The 19,416-nt window shown below is 45.9% G+C and overlaps 1 protein-coding gene and 1 non-coding gene across 2 annotated transcripts in view; both read right to left on the bottom strand.

The window, feature by feature from the left end:
• The window catches only part of ZNF609 (zinc finger protein 609), a 237,652-nt gene that overhangs the window by 8,272 nt on the left and 209,964 nt on the right, over positions 1–19,416 (bottom strand). Inside the window, exons 4-5 of the mRNA XM_025390661.1 lie at positions 5,222–5,309; positions 355–2,695 (exon numbers count right to left, since the gene is read on the bottom strand). Of these exons, the coding sequence (XP_025246446.1) occupies positions 355–2,695; positions 5,222–5,309 (2,429 nt within the window). The remainder of the gene's footprint in view (positions 1–354; positions 2,696–5,221; positions 5,310–19,416) is intronic.
• Positions 4,617–4,723, bottom strand: LOC112628225. Its single transcript, XR_003120386.1, has one exon. It is a non-coding gene; the product is annotated as a U6 spliceosomal RNA (small nuclear RNA).

Here is a 19,416-nt window from a genome sequence, read left to right as displayed (position 1 = left end):
GGTGGATTACTTGAGGTCAGGAGTTTGAGACCAGCCTGACCAACATGGTGAAGCCCCATCTCTACTAAAAATACAAAAAAAATTAGCTGGGTGTGGTGAACGTTGCAGTGAGCCAAGATAGCACCACTGCACTCTAGCCTGGGCAACAGAGTGAGACTCCCATCTCGAAAAAATAACATTAAAATAAAATAAAAAACATTAAAATGGTTTATAAAGGTAAAGAATCCTTAAGATTACACATCTCTCCTGCTAATCTCAATTCCGTTGAACCCCTATATAAGGACAGCCCTTATTTGTGAGGAAGACAGATGATTATCATACGGTATTTCCACTTCCTCCCAGAGCAACAGTTACCTGTCGGTACCAGAGTATTGGATCCACCTCTGCCTGTCGACCACACTCAGCGCCTGTCTTGGCCTCAGAGGCCTCCTTGCTTAGGTGGCTGGCATCACTCAGCTTCACTTTAAGGCCTTCAGGGGCCTGGCCTGGGAGTTTTGAAGAGTCATCTAACTTGGGAATGATGACTGATTTGGCTGAGTCAGCCCCTGGTTCCTTGGCTTTGCCAGGTCCTGACTTCACAAGGTCTGTCAGGCTGGGGGCCTTGGTGAGAGTTGGTGGAATTGACGGCTTTTGCTTCCACTCTTCCTTGAGTGCTGCCTCACGCTCCTTCAGGCCCATCTCTGCCTTCTTGTCCACTCCCCGCTGCTGCTGCTCTAAGCTCTGGCGTTTCTGCTGTTCTTCGTACTGCTGCCGGTAAGCTGTGTTAGTGCTCAGAAGGTGGGTGTGGTAACTCTGGTCGCTGTAGCCATAGGGGGGCACATAGGCATACTGGTTATAGTACAGGGACTGCATATACATGTTGGGACGCTGCTGGATGACCGAGGGCTGCTGACTGGAACTGCTCAGCTCGGGCTTCTTTTCCTCACAAACATCGTTCTTCACTTTTCCTTCGATGCTCTCAGGTTCCTCATCCTTTTTTGTCTTCAGGGCCTGGCTCTCCACTCCTGCCTGGCTGCTGGGGTTCAGAGCCCCAGGGCTGGACTGTGCGTAGCTTGGAGAATAGTAACTCTCAAAGCCTTGGTAATATGGTGAGTCTTTGCTCTGAGGCTGAGGGGGAAAAAGAGTTTTCTTAGCCCCTTCTTTAACCAACTGTTCAGCATCCTTTGATTTGACGCTGTCTACCTTGCCCTCCCCATCCTCCCCAGCATCAGAGATGTCAGAGTATGCAGGGCTGTTGGTTTTGACTGAGCTGGCTTCAGCTCCATTCTGGGTCACTACATGTAAGGGAGTCAGGGGCTGAGTAGGGGTAGTGTTTTCAAGGCGGCTACTTCCTCCAATGGAAGGGCTAGGGGCATTATCTGTGAAACTGTAGATCTTGTCGGCTTCAGCCTTGATGCTAGCCAGTCGGCTTTGGTGTGGGTCTGATGAGCCATTTAGGAGTCCCTCCATTTTCATCCCATCTCCTGAAGATTCCCTGAATGGACTTTTGCCTTCTTCTACTCGACACACCTTCCCAGGGGTCAGAGGACTTTCAAGTTCCTTTGAAGATTCCTTCTTTTTTTTGTCTTTCTTTTTCTTGTCCTTGGCTGGAGTCAAGGCAGGGTTGACTGTGAAAGGTTCTCCCATAACAGTGGGCTTGGGCTGAATGGGCTTGAGTTGGGGACTGTTGGGCATGGCTTGTGCCACTGTGGCAGTCAAGCCTGAGGAAGAGCCTGGGCTCGCTGCTGTGAAGGTGGCTGTCTGGAAGGTGTAGATTTGCTGTGGGGGGATGGCAGGGGCAATGGGACGGGCTGACTTTAAGCTCTTGGAAGGAATCTTTTCAGGTTTTAAACTAGAGGGTTTTTTACATTTTTCTTTTTCCATACACTTCCTTTCTAGAGAATCAAAGGCATCATTGCTTGTTTCATCCATCACTGAGGGTCCATCATCAGAGCCATCATTGGACAAGGCCCCAAGGTCTGTGTCCCCTTCCCCACTCAACTTTTTCTTACAGAGGCCTTTTGTGCTGAATTTGCTTGACGGAGAAGGGCTGTGGGGCTCTACAAGTCGAACTTTGGGGGTAGCTGAGCGGGCAGGGGACAAGGAACCTTTTTGTGAGACAGATGCACCATTGCAGCTCCCGAGATCTGCTTGGAGAATAGGTTCCTCTCCGTACTCACTGTCCCCATCCGCTTCTGGCTTGCTGTCATCATCTGTATGGGCATGAGCTTGGTGGTACTTAAGTCCATTGATGTGCTTGTACTTCTTGTTGCAGTTTGGGTGGGGACAGTCAATCAGGACTGGGGAGGGACAGTTTCTGTCCAGAACAGTGGGTTCTACCTTGGTCCCAGGAAGGGGGCCAGTGGCTGAGCCCATGGAATTAGTACGGACACGCTTGCTCCCTTTGGAGTCCTCTGAGCTAGAGTTCAGCTCCATGTCTGAAAGGGGTTTGTTTTTCCGCTTATTAGCTGAGGAAGGGCTGGCCTTGACATCCTCAGAAGTGCTGCTGGCAGGTGGGCGATGCTCTGAAGAATTCTGGCTGCCCCGTCGGCCTTTGCTATTGGCTCCTGCCCGGGTTTTGCTGCTGCTACTGGTCCCTTTGCTGTCAGAGGCTGTGGCTGTCTCATTGACAGGAGTGTTACTGTTGGGACGCATGCGTTTGCCTCTACCCCGACCATTGCGCATTTCCAGGTCACTGGTCGGGGAGTCACAGAACCTTGGCAAAGGATAAACACAACAGGATATTATTAAGAAGAGAAAACATCTTCAAACCAGTTTAGCTGTAGGCTCCAGAACTGTCCAGATGGTGACTATCATTTTCAATGAATATGATTTGTTAAAAGAAATTCTGATTGGGAACTGCACTAAATGGCGAACTCCTGGGATGCATGTTAGCTGCAAATTATTCTCCAACATTTACCTCTAAAGCCATGCAGTCTGTTCCATAAGACAGTCATGTCTACGTTTCCTATATACAGCCATAGTCATGGTTTCAGAAAATTGAGGCCAGGCATGCTAAGTGACTTGTCCAAGGTAACATCATTGATTGATGGCAACATATGACAAGACTGTAGCTTTATCTTTAGCCCAATGCCTTTTTCTTACATACCTCACTATGAAGATATAGAAAGGTAGAACAAAGCACCTATCCATTTAAGAGTTCCCTAAACATCAGATATAACCAAGAGTACACGAGTTCTTTGAATGTCTGGAGATCTGCACCTAGGGGTCATTCCTCATAGGCCCTAAAGTAGCTTTTCATGGAGCTTAAAACACTGCTTAGAATTAAACCTTTAGCTAAGATTGGTTCCCTTGTAGATCTAAAGATAGTTTTGACTCTCTTGTCCCAGGGGGCAACGGGAGTAGGTTGTTTCTAAGACAGTAGGAACCAAAGCTATTGCAGAAAAAAGGCAAATTTTGTCAAATACCTCCTTCGGGTTCTCAGAACAGTCCTACTGTAAAGCTACTTATTGCTTCCCTGTTATCAACCTACTCACTCAGCTCCTATCTCTCTGGATTCTTGTATGCCCAAAGCAGAAATAAGTCCTTCCAATAGGTTTCTCAGAAATGCAAAGGGAGGGTGTAAAGAACTTTACTAACTTGTTTTAGCTCATCTGCTTCTGATTCTTATCAGGGCAACTATTATGGTCTGAATATAGTCTTTTTTTTTTTTTTTTTTTTGAGACGGAGTGTTGCTCTGTCGCCCAGGCTGGAGTGCAGTGGAGCGATCTAGGCTCAATGCACCCTCCGCCTCCTGCGTTCAAGCAATTCTCCTGCCTCAGCCTCCCCAGTAGCTGGGATTATAGGCATCCGCCACCACACCCGGCTAATTTTTGTATTTTTGGTAGAGACAGGGTTTCACCATGTTGACCAGGCTGGTTTCGACCTGCCTGACCTCAGGTGATCCACCCGCCTCAGCCTCCCAAAGTGCTGGGATTACAGGTGTGAGCCACCACGCCCAGCCTAAACATAGTCTTATAAAAGTCTAAGCCTCTAGAAACCTGGCCCAGCATCTCTGAAAATTAGGAGGCATAAATAGCCCTCGGTAGAGCCTAATCACATCTGAGAAAAGGAGAGTGGTATGGAATCAAGAACTTTACAATACTTTTCCTTGGGACATTTCTGCCCATCTTAGTTTCATGGGAACAACGGACAGATGAAGGTTTAAGATACTTTTCCTAAGAGAACTGTCCGGATAGTAACTACCATTTTCAATGAATATGATTCAATAAAGGAACTTGTGACTGCATGGGAATGGCATTAATTAGTAAGCTCCTAGGATGTTACATGCATGTTAGTTGTAAATTACCCCCAATGCCTGGGTTCCCCAAACCCTGAAAACTGGGTACTAATATTAGGAACAAGCTATTAGGTGCCATTGATTGAAATATCCATCTAAAGGTCAAATTGCAACATGAAAAGGTCCTTGTGAAACCCATATGTTCTAGTAGAGTTTATAAAACTAAACATGTTCTTGAGTTCAAATTTCTGAGAAATAGCTACTATCAATGAATGTTTGCTCACCCATGGTTAGATGGTCTCAAGGTGGCTTTAATAATTCCAGTCAAAGGCTTAAAGAGGATTTTCTCCCCATTCCCCCAATGCATCCCCTCAACAATTTTTTTTTTGCTAATTTTAAAAATATGGAACACTTCACAAATTTGCATGTCACCCTTGTGCAGGGGTCATGTTAATCTTTTCTGTATTGTTCCAATTTTAGTATATGTACCTCTGAAGTGAGCACCCCCTGAACACTTTCATACACAATTCATCCTCTTTTTTTTTTTTTTTTTTGAGATGGAGTTTCGCTTTTTGTTGCCCAGGCTGGAGTGCAATGGCGCGATCTTGGCTCACTGCAACCTCCGCCTCCTGGCTTCAAGTGATTCTCCTGCCTCAGCCTCTCGAGTAGCTGGGATTGCAGGCATGCACCACCACACCTGGCTAATTTTGTATTTTTAGTAGAGATGGGGTTTCTCCATGTTGGTCAGGCTAGTCTTGAACTCCCGATCTCAGGTGATCTGCCCGCCTCAGCCTCCCAAAGTGCAGGGATTACAGGCGTGAGCCACTGCGCCCAGCCATTCAGTCTTCTTGAATGTCAGATAAATACAGTGCTTTCCCTGGTTATCTACACCATCGTGTCCCTTAAAAGCTGGGTGTACAATTCTAGCAGGATAAAAGTGTAAGAGATCACCAATTAGAATGGTTCAGACTTAATATAAACTAAATAGCTGTAAGTGCTTACCTTGGGGGTGCCCAATCATGTCGTGTGCAGTCAAGGAGTGTACCTACATATGTCTTGTTCCTCCACGTTACATTTACCACCAACATCCCTGGAAAATAAGAGCACATAGATATAGACGAGACACACCCCATTTGCCACTGAGAAGAGTATTCTTTTGTCAGCACTGTGACTTCTATAAGAGGGTTTAGGAGGTGCTCTGGGTACCAACGGGACAAATAGGATTGGGCCAGAATAGTTCCATAGGAATTGCCTACAATGCTACTGAGGACCCTTAGGATGATTAACAGTTGTAAAGACTTCATGGTTTTGTCAAGACACATTTTATTTTTATTTTTGGAGATGGTCTTGCTCTGCTGCCCAGGCTGGAGTGCAGCCTCAAGCGATTGTCCCACCTCAGTCTCCCAAGTAGCTGGGACCACAGGAGCATGTCACCACACCTCGATAATTTTAAAAAAATGTTTTTGGCCAGGAGTGGTGGCTCACACCTGTAATCCCAGTACTTTGGGAGGCTAAGGTAGACAGATCACTTGTGGCCAGGAGCTCAAGATCAGCCTGACCAATATGGGAAAACCTGTCTCTACTAAAATTACAAAAATTAGCCGGGCATGCTGGCGCATGCCTGTAATCCCAGCTACTCAGGTGGCTGAGGCAGGAGAATCGCTTGAACCCAGGAGGCGGAGTTTGCAGTGAGCCGAGATTGCGCCACTGCACTCCAGCCTGGGTGACAGAGTGAGACTCCATCTCAAAAAAAGAAAAAAAAAAAAAAAAAGCTTTTGATTAGGTAATATAGCCTTACTCCAAAATTCAAAAGGTAGCCCCCACTCGCCCCTGCAAAAAAAAAAAAAAAATCCCCAACAAACTGTAATATAAAATTAAGTGTCCAGTGGGCCGGGCGTGGTGGCTCAAGCCTGTAATCCCAGCACTTTGGGAGGCCGAGATGGGCGGATCACAAGGTCAGGAGATTGAGACCATCCTGGCTAACACGGTGAAACACCGTCTCTACTAAAAAATACAAAAAACTAGCTGGGCGAGGTGGCGGGTGCCTGTAGTCCCAGCTACTCGGGAGGCTGAGGCAGGAGAATGGCGTAAACTCGGGTTTATGCTGAGATCCGGCCACTGCACCCCAGCCTGGGTGACAGAGCGAGACTCCGTCTCAAAAAAAAAAAAAAAAAAGAAGTGTCCCTTCCATAACTGTTCTTCAGTCTTCCAGCTCCCCTACTTGGAAACATCCAAAAGTATTCCACAGATATTTTATATGTATATATGCAAATATGTTCATACATTCTTCCTTAAATGATAGCAATATACATACAATGTTCTGCACACTGCTTTTTTCATGTACCCAAATATTTTGGATCATTCCGTATGTGTAGACAGAGAGCTACTTCATTCTTTTCAATGGCAGCATTTGAATGGACATTTAGGTTGTTTCAATCTTCTGCTATTACAAATAAACTGCAATGAATAATCTTGTACAAATGCTTCATTTTACCTACACGAATACGTCTGTAAGATGAATTCCTGTAAGTAAAACTGTTAATCACAGTGCACTTGTATTTGGAGTTCTGATAAATACGGCCAAACCACCTCCAAACTGCCTCAAAGAAGATGTACTCATTCATATACCCATTTATAGTAGCCCATGAATACTTCTTGCCCTTTTCCTTTGGCAACATGGTGTTCTCATTTTGTTCTTTGCCAATCTGATAAAAGAAAAATTGTTTTATATGTTTTTTTTTTTTTGGCATTTTAATTCCTTTTTTTTTTTTTTTTAAACGGAGTTTCGCTCTTGTTCCCCAAGCTGGAATGCAATGGTGTGATCCCTGCTCACTGCAACTTCCGCCTCCTGGGTTCAAGCAATTCTCCGCCTCAGCCTCCCCAGTAGCTGGGATTATAGGCATGCACCACCACCCCCAGCTAATTTTGTATTTTTCGTAGAGCCAGAGTTTCTCCATGTTGGTCAGGCTGGTCTCAATCTCCCAACTTCAGGTAATTCGCCTGCCTCGGCCTCCCAAAGTGCTGGGATTACAGGCATGAGCCACCGCGCCTGGCCGGCAATTTTTTTTTTTTTTTGAGACGGAGTCTCGCTCCCAGGCTGGAGTGCAGTGGCGTGATCTCGGCTCACTGCAAGCTCCGCCTCCTGGGTTCACGCCATTCTCCTGCCTCAGCCTCCCAAGTAGCTGAGACTACAGGCGCCCGCCACCACGCCCGGCTAGTTTTTTGTATTTTTAGTAGAGACGGGGTTTCACCATGTTAGCCAGGATAGTCTCGATCTCCTGACCTCGTGATCCACCCGCCTCGGCCTCCCAAAGTGCTGGGATTACAGGCTTGAGCCACCGCGCCCGGCCACTGGCCGGCAATTTTAATTCTTTTAGAGACAATGTCTTGTTAATGTTGCCCAGATTCGGCTCAAACTCTTGGCCTCAAGCAATCCTCCTGTCAAGACCATTTTGCCCAGGCTGGTCTTGAACTCCTGAGTTCAAGCAATCCATCTGCCTTGGCCTTCCAGGGTGCTGGGATTATAGACATGAGCCACCACACTTGGCTCCATTCAGTCTTTTTTTTTTTTTTTTTGAGACGGAGTCTGGCTCTGTCGCCCAGGCTGTAGTGCAGTGGCGCGATCTCGGCTCCCTGCAAGCTCCGCCTCCCGGGTTCACGCCATTCTCCAGCCTCAGCCTGCCGAGTGCCGGCGCCCGCCACCACGCCTGGCTAATTTTTTGTATTTTAGTAGAGACGGGGTTTCACCGTGTTAGCCAGGATGGTCTCGATCGCCTGACCTCGTGATCTGCCGGCCTCCCAAAGTGCTGGGATTACAGGCATGAGCCATTGCGCCCGGCCTGTTTCTTTCTTTCTTCCTTCTTTCCTCCCTCCCTCCCTCACTCTTTTCCCTCCTTCCTTCCTTCTTTCCTCCCTCCCTCCCTTCCTTCCTCCCTCCCTCCCTCCCTCCCTTCCTTCCTTCCTTTCTTCTTTCTTTCCAGACAGTTTCACTCTTGTTGCCCAGGCTGAAGTACAATGGCGCAATCTCGGCTCACTGCAACACCTCCCAGGTTCTAGCGATTCTCCTGCCTCAGCCTCCCAAGTAGCTGGGATTACAGGCATGCGCCACCATGCCCCAGCTAATTTTGTTTGTTTGTTTGTTTGTTTTTAAGTAGAGACGGGGCTTCTCCACCTTGGTCAGGCTGGTCTCAAACTCCTGACCTCAGGTGATGTGCCCACCTCAGCCTCCCAAAGTGCTGGGATTACAGGCATGAGCCACCACGCCCAGCCCCAAGGCATATTTTCTTTTTTTTTGAGACAGAGTCTCGCTCTGCCGCCCAGGCTGGAGTGCAGTGGCGTGATCTTGGCTCACTGCAAGCTCCGCCTCCCGGGTTCATGCCATTCTCCTGCCTCAGCCTCCCGAGTAGCTGGGACTACAGGCGCCCGCCACCTCGCCCGGCTAGTTTTTTTTGTATTTTTTAGTAGAGACGGGGTTTCACCGTGTCAGCCAGGATGGTCTCGATCTCCTGACCTCGTGATCCGCCCGTCTCGGCCTCCCAAAGTGCTGGGATTACAGGCTTGACCCACCGCGCCCGGCCCCAAGGCATATTTTCTATGGAATGTATCAAGACAATAAATCTGGGGGATCCGGAATTAGCCTTTTGTCTACAGCCATGCACTAATAAAATACTTTTTGATTTGGCACTTCCAGGACCTATCTCTAGTAACTCACTTATATTCATTTCTTCTTTGACATACAATGCTGTCTGAAGATCACCGGACATGGAGTTAGAAAACCTTAGTGCAAATCCTGGCTTTGTTACAGTGTAACCTTGAACAAGTCACTTGATTTCTACAAATCTCAAGATTTTTAAAAATACAGGATTAAGCCAGGTACGGTGGCTCATGCCTGTAATCCCGCACTTTGGGAGGCCAAGGCGGGTGGATCACAAGGTCAGGAGATGGAGACCATCCTGGCCAACACGGAGAAACTTCATCTCTGTGGTGGCATGTGCCTGTCATCCCAGCTACTTGGGAGGCTAAGGCAGGAGCATCACTTGAACCAGCGAGTCGGAAGTTGCAGTGAGCAGAGATTGCTCCACTGCACTCCAGCCTGGCGAAAGAGCGAGACTCCATCTCAAAAAAAAAAAAAAAAAAGGCTGTGCGCGGTGGCTCACGCCTGTAATCCCAGCACTTTGGGAGGCCGAGGCGGGCGGATCACAAGGTCAGGAGATCGAGACCATCCTGGCTAACACAGTGAAACCCCGTCTCTACTAAAAATACAAAAAATTAGCCGGCTGTGGGGGGCGGGCCCCTGTAGTCCCAGCTGCTGGGCAGGCTGCAGCAGGAGAATGGCGTGAACCCGGGAGGCGGAGCTTACAGTGAGCCGAGATCGCGCCACTGCACTCCAGCCTGGGTGATAAGAGTGAGACTCTGTCTCAAAAAAAAAAAAAAAAGGATTAAGACAGAAATAAATTATAAAATTATTAAATTAGACAACTGGCCAGGCACGGTGGCTCACGCCTGTAATCCCAGCACTTTGGGAGGCCGAGGCGGGTGGATCACGAGGTCAGGAGATCGAGGCCATCCTGGCTAACAGGGTGAAACACCGTCTCTACTAAAAAATACAAAAAAAACTAGCCAGGTGTGGTGGCTGCCCCCTGTAGTCCCAGCTATTTGGGAGGCTGAGGCAGGAGAATGGCGTGAACTCGGGAGGCGTAGCTTACAGTGAGCAGAGATCATGCCACTGCACTCCAGCCTGGGCTACAGAGCGAGACTCCATCTCAAAAAAAAAAAAAAAAGGAAAAAAATAAATCAGACAACTAACCCACAGTAGGTTTTCAATAAATAAATACAAAGGGAGTGCTTTATACAAAACTATGGAGTATCAGGACTTGAGTTGGTCATGACTTTAAATAAGATATTATTCAGCCTTTTTTTTTTTTTTTTTTTTTGAGATGGAGTCTTGCTCTGTCCCCTAGGCTGGAGTGCAGTGGCGCGATCTCGGCTCACTGCAACCTCTGCCTCCCAGGTTCAAGCAATTCTCCTGCCTTAGCCTCCTGAGTAGCTGGGATTACAGGCGCCTGCCACCACGTCCAGCTAATTTTTGTATTTTTAGTAGAGAAGGCATTGCACCATGTTGGTCAGGCTGGTCTCGAACCCCTGACCTTGTGATCCACCCACCTTGGCCTCCCAAAATGCTGGGATTACAAGCATGAGCCACCGCGCCTGGCCCTTAGCCCTTGTTTTCTTTGGAATTGAAATTTAGGGTGCTTTATCACAAAACCAAATCAGACAAGGGAGAGGGAGAAAAAGAATTATCCTACTCAGGAAGTCTCATTCTAGTAAAATTAGGGCAGGAAAGAACTTTGGTTTAGTAAGTTGGATTCTTTTTCAGTCTTACCAAGTGAAGCAGAACAATCCATTGGATTGTGATTCAAACATTCATCAAACATATATTATGGGTGTGGCACAGTGGCTTATGCCTGGAACCCCAGCGCTTTGGGAGGCTGAGGCAGGAGGATCGTTCAAGGCCAGGTGTTCAAGACCAGCCTGGGCAACACAGTGAGACCTGTCTCTACAAAAAAATTTAAAAACTAGCCAGTTGTGGTGGTGCCCACCTGAAGTCCCAACTACCTGAGAGGCTGAGGTGGGAGGATCACTTGAGCCCAGTAGTTCAAGGCTGCAGTGAAGCTATGCCTGTGCCACTGCACTCCAGCCTGGGTGACAGGGTGAGACTACATCTCTAAAAAAAAAAAACTTGGCCAGACGCAGTGGCTCACGCCTGTAATCCCAACACTTTGGGAGGCTGAGGTGGGTGGACCACCTGAGGTCAGGAGTTCGAGACCAGCCTGACCAACATGGTGAAACACCATCACTACTAAAATACAAAAATTAGCTGGGCATAGTGGCAGGTGCCTGTAATCTCAGCTACTTGGGAGGCTGAGGCAGGAGAATCACTTGAACCCAGGAGTCGGAGGTTGTAGTGAGCTGAGATCATGCCATTGCACTCCAGCTTGGGCAACAAGGGCGAAACTCTGTCTCAAAAAAAAAAAAAAAAAAAAAAAGGAAGGAAAAGAAAAGAAAAAACTTTCGGCCAGGTGCAGTGGCTCACACCTGTAATCCCAGCACTTTGGGAGGCGGGTGGATCACTTAAAGTCAGGAGTCTAGGACCAGCCAGGCTGGCCAAGATGGTAAAACCCCATCTCTACTAAAAATAAAAGAATTAGCCAGGCATGGTGGCGGATGCCTGTAGTCCCAGCTACTCAGGAGGCTGTGGCAAGAGAATTGCTTGAACCCAGGAGGTGGAGGTTGCAGTGAGCTGAGATTGTGCTACTGCACTCCAGCCTCGGTGACAGAGCAAGGTTTCATCTCAAAGAATAAATACAATAAAGTAAAAAAGAAAAAACTATTATGTGCGAGATGTTTTCATATTATCTTATTGAATATTTACAGCCTTAAATCAGTTTTATTTTTATTTATTTTTATTTTAGACAGAGTCTCGCTCTGTTGTCCAGGCTAGAGTGCAGTGGTGCAACCTTCGCTCACTGCAACCTCCGCTTCCCAGGTTCAAGCAATTTTTGTGCCTCAGCCTCCCAAGTAGCTGGGATTACAGGTGTGCACCACCACGCATGGCTAATTTTTGTATTTTTAGTAAAGACAGGGTTACACCATGTTGGCCAGGCTGGTTTTGAACTCCTGGCCTCAAGTGATCCACCCAACTTGGCCTCCCAAAGTGCCGAGATTACAGTAGTCACTGTACTTGGCCAATCACTTTTACTTGTATTTGTGTGTGTGTGTGTGTGTGTGTGTGTGTGTGTGTGTGTGTTTGAGATGAAGTCTTGCTTTGTTGCCCAGGGTGGAGTGCAGTGGCACGATCTCTACTCACTGCAACCTCTGCATCCTGGGTTCAAGCGATTCTCCTGCCTCAGCCTCCTGAGTAGCTGGCATTTGTTAATTTTTTAAAATTTTTTGTTTGTTTAAAAATAGAGACGGAGTCTCACTATGTTGCCCAGGCTGGTTTCGAACTCCTGGTCTCAAGTGATCCTCCTGCCTTGGTTTCCTAAAGAGCTGGGATTACAGGCATGAGCCATGGCACCTGGTCTTAAATCACTTTTTGAGGAAGGCAGGCCGTTAAGTGGGTGCCAAAAATCGTGTCATATAAGGATTGTTAAGGCTACTTTGCAAAGGAGGAGATGAAACACCAGAAGGATAAATCATTTACTCGAGGGTTCACTATTAGTGGTCAGATCTTTCAGACGCTAAGGCCTGACACAGCTATCTCTAATGGATTCTGATTCTTTTCACACAATTTTCTTAGAATATTGTTACCTTCACCTTAGATAAAAGACATACACACATACAGGATTGCAGAGGGTCATCCAGAGGGGAAAAGGATAGGAATCCTACCCCTTTTCAGTGCCCTGACATCTTAAGGGAAACGGCATATCTCCTAAAGAAGTAATTAGACTAAATTCTCTCTAGCTATTAGCAAAGTGATTTCAAGTGAATGTCTCCCCCAAGCGATGGCCTGCTCTGATTACTGCATAATCAATTTAATAGGAACAGAGTCCATTTATTTCTAGACAAGGTAAGACTTAGAGATAGGCATCTCATTTACAAGGGCAGATGAGCACAGCTGTACACAGAGAGCAGGCACACAACTGGAAGATGAATGTCATTACTATTCTTGAAACAGCTGGGTGGGAACACATGTTTATAAATCTGGCTTCTTCCTTTGGTATAATCTGCAAACTTTAGCAATAATGAATGAGCTGAAGAGAAGACAGGTCAAACAAGGTGCTGGAGATGGCAGAAGGGAAGAGAAAAAATTCTAATATGGAAAGACAAAATGGAGGCTTGTTTAAATGTCAAAGGAAACACACACTGATGAGGTGTAATACTCTTCCTACAAGGTTCCGAGTTGAGACACCTGGGAGAATAGGACGATAGGAAAGAAAAGCAGCAAATAACACTTAACAGACCTAGTTTCCCTATTAGGGGCTAGCTTTAGGGAAGCAAGTAGGCTGAAGAGAAAGAAAAACTGGTCTTCATCTTGGAAAACTTACTATTTTTCATAAGTGTTCACAAAATAAGGAAAGGCTCAGCTTGTTTGAGGATAATACTGCTAAAAAATAGCAGTAATAAAGAGTGCTCCATGTTTCTCTAGAATCTTACTTTCAGATTTACCGAGAGTCTTATGGACATAATCTAATTACCCATTATTAGGATTCAGAGTACTCACTATTCTCCCTTCTTAAAGGTGATCAATATTGGAGCAGAGTAAAGGGGAAATGATGACATTTATGAGGCACTAGTCAGGTTCCCCTAGTTATTATTATTATTTTTGAGATGGAGACTCACTCTGTCACCTAGGCTGGGGTGCAGTGGTGCAATCTCAGCTCACTCCAGCCTCCGCCTCCCAGGTTCAAGCGAAACTCCTGCCTCAGCCTCCTGAGCAGCTGGGATTACAGATGTGCACCACCACACCTCGCTAATTTTTGTATTATTAGTAGAGATACAGTTTCACCATGTTGGCCAGGCTGGTCTCGAACTCCTGACCTCAGGTGATCCACCTGCCTTGGGCTCCCAAAGTACTGGGATTATAGGCGTGAGCCAACACACCTGGCCAGGTTCCCACAGTTCTTAGGAGTTAAATGCTGAGACAAACCCAATCCCAAAGCAGCACTGCTTTGTTTCAGATAAGAATTCAAAACCTCAAAACATTTGTGTAGTCAAGGCAGATCCAAGTATAATAGTGGAAAAAGAGAGAGAGAGAGATTTTTTTCTAGGTCCCTCATTTTTACTATTTCCATTAGTACACACTTTCTCTCGGGGATCTGGTACCTTCATGCTCAGCTCTTTCATGCTCAGATCAATTCAGTTCTTGAAACACTTCCTTCACTTGGCTTCCAGAATACCATATTCTCCTGGTCTTCCTCCTATCTCTCTGGCCATTCCTCAGCATCTTTTGCTGGTACTTCAAGTGTAGCTGATGACTCAAACTTCTATCCCTAGCCCCACCATCTCCCCTAAACTCCAGATTCATGTATCTAATCACAAACTTGACATTTCCATTCGATGTCTAAATGTAGATCGCAAACTTAACATGTTCCAAACTAAGCTCCTGATACCCATCCTCTCCTTAACACCAAGAATAACAAAAATAACTTGATCTGAGTTCTCCCTATCTGGGGTAATGGCATGTACATCCTTCTAGGTGTTCAGGTCAAAACCCTTAGAGTTTTACTTGATTCCTCTCCTACTATCACGTCCCCACATCTGACCATCAGCAAATCTTTTTGGCTCAACCTTCAAAATACATCCAGATTTTGATCATTTCTCATTACCTTCGCTTCTACTGCTCCAAGCACTCCTTAAATTATTGCAATAGCTTCCTAACTTGCTTCCATCCTTATCACTTTCTGACCTGTTCTCAACACAGAGGCCAGAGAGATCCTGCTAAATAAAACCTCTCAAATCCTATCATTTCTCTGTATAAAACCTTTTAGCTTTTGAACTGGTACATACAGGTATAGGTAATAACATACATCTGTATACCTCTGCATACAATAGGTAATACATCTGTATGTATTACCTATTCAAAAAAATAAAAATAAAAATAGTTGTTAGTTGGCCAGGTGCGGTGGCTCATGCCTGTAATCTCAGCAATCTGGGAGGCCAAGGCAGGTGGACCATCTGAAGTCCGGAGTTTGAGACCAGCCTGGTCAATATGGTAAAACCCCATCTTTACTAAAAATACAAAAATTAGCCAGGCGGTAGTGGCGTGTGCCTGTAACCCCAGCTCCTGAGGAGGCTGAGGAAAGAGAATCGCTTGAGCCTGGGAGGCGGAGGTTGTAGTGAGCCGAGATCGTGCCACTGCACTCCTGTCTAGGCAACAGAATGAGACCCTGTCTCAAGAAAAAAAAAAAAAATTAGTTTTAGTAGAAATATCTCAATGTTTTAAAAATGCTTCATGGCCAAGCATGGTGGCTCATGCCTGTAATCTCAGCACTTTGGGAGGCCAAGGCAGGAGGATTGCTTGAGCACAGGAGTTCAAAATTAGCCTGGGCAATGCAGTGATACCCTGTCTCTAAAAAAAATTTAAAAATTATCTGGGCTTGGTGGCATGTGCCTGTAGTCCCAGCTACTATGGAGGCTGACGTGGGGGATCACTTGAGCCCGGGACATCTAGGCTGTAATGAGTCGAGATGTTGCCCCTGCACTCCAGCCTAAGTCACAGAGGAAAAAAAAAAAGGTGGGGCCTAATTGTCATCCCCTGGAGTGTGAGCTGCCTTTAGCAACTTGCAGAAGTGATGGTGCATGACTTTTGAGACAAGGTGATAAAAGGTATTATTGTGGGTTCCTCCTTGCTTTCTCTCTGGGATTTCTTCCCTTAGGGATGACAGCAGCCATTTTGTGAGAAAACTTAAGCAGCACTGTGGAGAAGTCCATGAGGCCAGCAACTGAGGCCCTCTGCCAATAGTCACGTAGTAAAGCAACTTGGAAGAGGATCCTCCAGCCCCAGATATGCTTTCAGATGATGGCAGCCCCGGTTAACAACCTCATGAGAGACCCTGAGTCAGACCACCCAGTTAAGCTACTCCTGAATTCCTGAGCCACAGAAACTCTGTGAGATAATATTTATTGTTTTAGACAGCTCTGCTTTAGGTTAATTTGTTATATAACAGATAACCTGGAATAATGTCTATCCTATGTAGACAAATAATTCATTCCTACCTGGAACAAATATTTACTGAGAATCTATTATTTGCCAAGCATTCTGTAAAGTATTGAAGTTACAAAACACAGTGAAGAAATGCTGAGGTCCACTCCTGGGTTGGGAGCAAATGTTTATTAAGAGCCAACTTTATGGAATGTGCTGGACTAGGTACTAGAGAATACGGATAAATAAGGCCAGATGCTTGCCCTCAACATAAGAGACTAAAAAAGAAAAAAGGGAAGAGATTAAGTGGACCTGAATATTCCAGTAGCATTGAGTTTCCAAATGGAAACATCAGCATTTGCCTATATGCTGCTTTTAATTCTTATTTTAATCCCAATTTTCAATCCTGGTTGATGTTGACAACTACACCCTAACTGGATACAGATACACCCTAACTAACTTGGGTAAAGTGCAGGTTAGCACGCATACATGCTTTCATTCATTCTATTATTCAACAAATGAGTATCTACTCTGGGCCAGACACTGTTCTAAAGTACCAGGACATGGCAACACACAAAATTGACCAAGTCTCTGCTCTCACATTCAGATAAGAGGAGAAAGACAATAAATAAAGGAACATGTAAGCATATGTCAGATAGTGATACGTGGCCAGGCACGGTGGCTCACACATGTAATCCCAGCACTTTGGGAGGCTGAGGCAGGAGGACTGCTTGAGCCTAGGAGTTTGAGACCAGCCTGGCCAACATGGTGAAATCCTGTCTCTACAAAAAATACCAAAATTAGCCAGATATGGTGGCACACACCTGTAGTCCCAGGTACTTGGGAGACTGAGGCAGGAGAATTGCTTGAGCCCAGGAGGTGGAGGTTGCAGTGAGTCCACATCACGCCACTGCACTCCAGCCTGGGTGACGTGGGTGAAACCCTGTCTCAACAAACAAACAAACAAACAACAACAAAACCCCAGATAGTGATAAGCTATGGAGAAAAACAAAGCAGAAGAGGAACAGAGAATGTGAGGGATGGTGATGCTGCTATTTTATAAAGGGCAATTTTAAAAAGCCTTCTCAAGAAGATGACATTCAAGCACAGAAATCTGTAAGAGGTGAGACAGCGAGCCCTATGGAAATTAGAAGAACATTTTAGGTAGAGAAAAAAGCAAGTACAAAGGCCCTGTGGTGGGAACGCGCATGGCACATCCAGAAGAGCAAAGAGGATAGTGTGGCTGTAGTGGAATAAGTGAGAGGAAGAGTGAGAACACATGAGGTCGGAGAGACAGCAGATTAGTGACAATGGTGGACCAAATCACGCAGACTGGGGATTGGCAGGCTTTTTTTTTTTTTTTTTTTTTTGAGACGGAGTCTGGCTCTGTCGCCCAGGCTGGAGTGCAGTGGCCGGATCTCAGCTCACAGCAAGCTCCGCCTCCCGGGTTCACGCCATTCTCCTACCTCAGCCTCCTGAGTAACTGGGACTACAGGCGCCCGCCACCTCGCCCGGCTAGTTTTTTGTATTTTTTAGTAGAGACGGGGTTTCACCGTGTTAGCCAGGATGGTCTCGATCTCCTGACCTCGTGATCCACCCGTCTCGGCCTCCCAAAGTGCTGGGATTACAGGCTTGAGTTACTGCGCCCAGCCGGCAGGCTTTTAAAGTAAGGGACAGACAGCACATATTTAAAGCTTTGCAGGCCACACAGTCTCTGTCATAAATTCTCAACTCTTACAGTAGAAAAAGAGCCCCAGACAATATGTAAACAAATAGGCATAGTTGTGTTCCAATAAAACTGTATTACAAAAACCGGAAGTGGGACTGGATTTGGTAACTGAGCCCTAACTTGCTAATCCATGATATAGACTGTCTGCACCTTGCGGAACAGATGATGAGGCCAGAGGGGAACTGTATTTATGTTCAGGCTCTGGCCTCAGAATGCACTCTCACTGAAACAAAGCTATAAATGAGAGCCAGATATAAAAGAAATACTTTTATTAATATTAGGCATTCAAAGGTTGTTTATTGGACTGATAAAATGAAAAAGCGGCTTGTCTAAGGCCCAAAATAATTATTTCTATAGAAAAATGTTTTGAGGCCAGGTGCGGCGGCTCATGCCTGTAATCCCAGCACTTTGGGAGGTCGAGGTGGGCAGATCACCTGAGGTCAGGAGTTCAAGACCAGCCTGGCCAACATGGTGAAACCCCATCTCCACTAAAAATACAAAAATTAGCCAGGCATGGTGGCGTGCACCTTAATCCCAGCTACTTGGGAGGCTGAGGCAGGAGAATCGCTTGAACCCGGCGGGGCAGAGGTTGCAGTGAGCTGAGATCACGCCACTGCACTCCAGCCTGGGCAACAGAGCAAGACTCAGTCTCAAAAAAAATAAAAAATAAATACAATAAATAAATAAAAATGTTTTAAGTTCCAAAAAATATTTTGGAAATTAACTTTGGACCACAAACCATTCATAAGTTGGGGACTTCCCATATATAGAGTGTGTTTTAAAATTTTCTTGATGACTCAGGGACATTATTCTAGATACAATTATTCTGTGGTGTGGTAAAGAGATGTCCCTTTAAAGGTTCCTGAGATATTAGGGGTTAATGGCCCTCTTTAATTGACACCAAACTACACTGCTGAGTTTCTGTGTTTTGCTTCTCAGTCTCTTTGGCTGTCAGCAGTTACTTTTTCTTGTCATGAATATGTCTGCCTTCCGCAGTATTCTTTTCCTTATCACCAACCTCTCTATTACATCCAACTTCCTTCTTCCAATCTACTCTAGGCTAGGAAATCAGGGAGTAAATACTAACGTAGCTCTATCATCCACTAATTACATGATTCTCTTAAGGGTCTGTTATTTGGAACTCAAAGTCCATGGGGAAAAATTCTATAGCTACTAACAAAGGAATCAGTCTGACAAACTATTTTTGGTAACTCCCTACGACTATAGTTTGCCAGCAAGCTTTGAATGCAGTGTGTGTGTGTGGTAAATGTCCAATAAAAAACTTTTAAAAAATTAAAACCGTGTTTTATTCCTCTTTTGAACATGTTATTTTTAACAACAATGGTTAATGAGAATCTCAGTTCAGGTGCCAAGAATTCCTAGAAATGTCTACAAATGAAACATAGATCCTTAAGGCTCTCCTAGACAGAGAAACAAAAAAGCACAACTTAGGGCAGTGGTTCTCAAAATGTGGTTCAAGGACCCCTGGAAGTCCCAAAGGCACTTTCAAGGAGTCTGCAAAGTCAAAATTATTTTCACAATAATACTAAGACAAGGCTGGGCGCGGTGGCTCAAGCCCGTAATCCCAGCACTTTGGGAGGCCGAGACAGGTGGATCACAACGTCAGGAGATCGAGACCATCCTGCCTAACACGGTGAAACCCCGTCTCTACTAAAAAATACAAAAAACTAGCTGGGCGAGGTGGCGGGCGCCTGTAGTCCCAGCTACTCAGGAGGCTGAGGCAGGAGAATGGCGTGAACCCGGGAGGCGGAGCTTGCAGTGAGCTGAGATCCGGCCACTGCACTCCAGCCTGGGCGACAGAGC

This window comes from Theropithecus gelada, chromosome 7a, assembly GCF_003255815.1.
Source record: "Theropithecus gelada isolate Dixy chromosome 7a, Tgel_1.0, whole genome shotgun sequence".
Lineage (NCBI taxonomy): Eukaryota > Metazoa > Chordata > Mammalia > Primates > Cercopithecidae > Theropithecus > Theropithecus gelada.
Note: the sequence above shows the minus strand (reverse complement) of the source record. Positions and strands in the feature narration are given on the sequence as shown.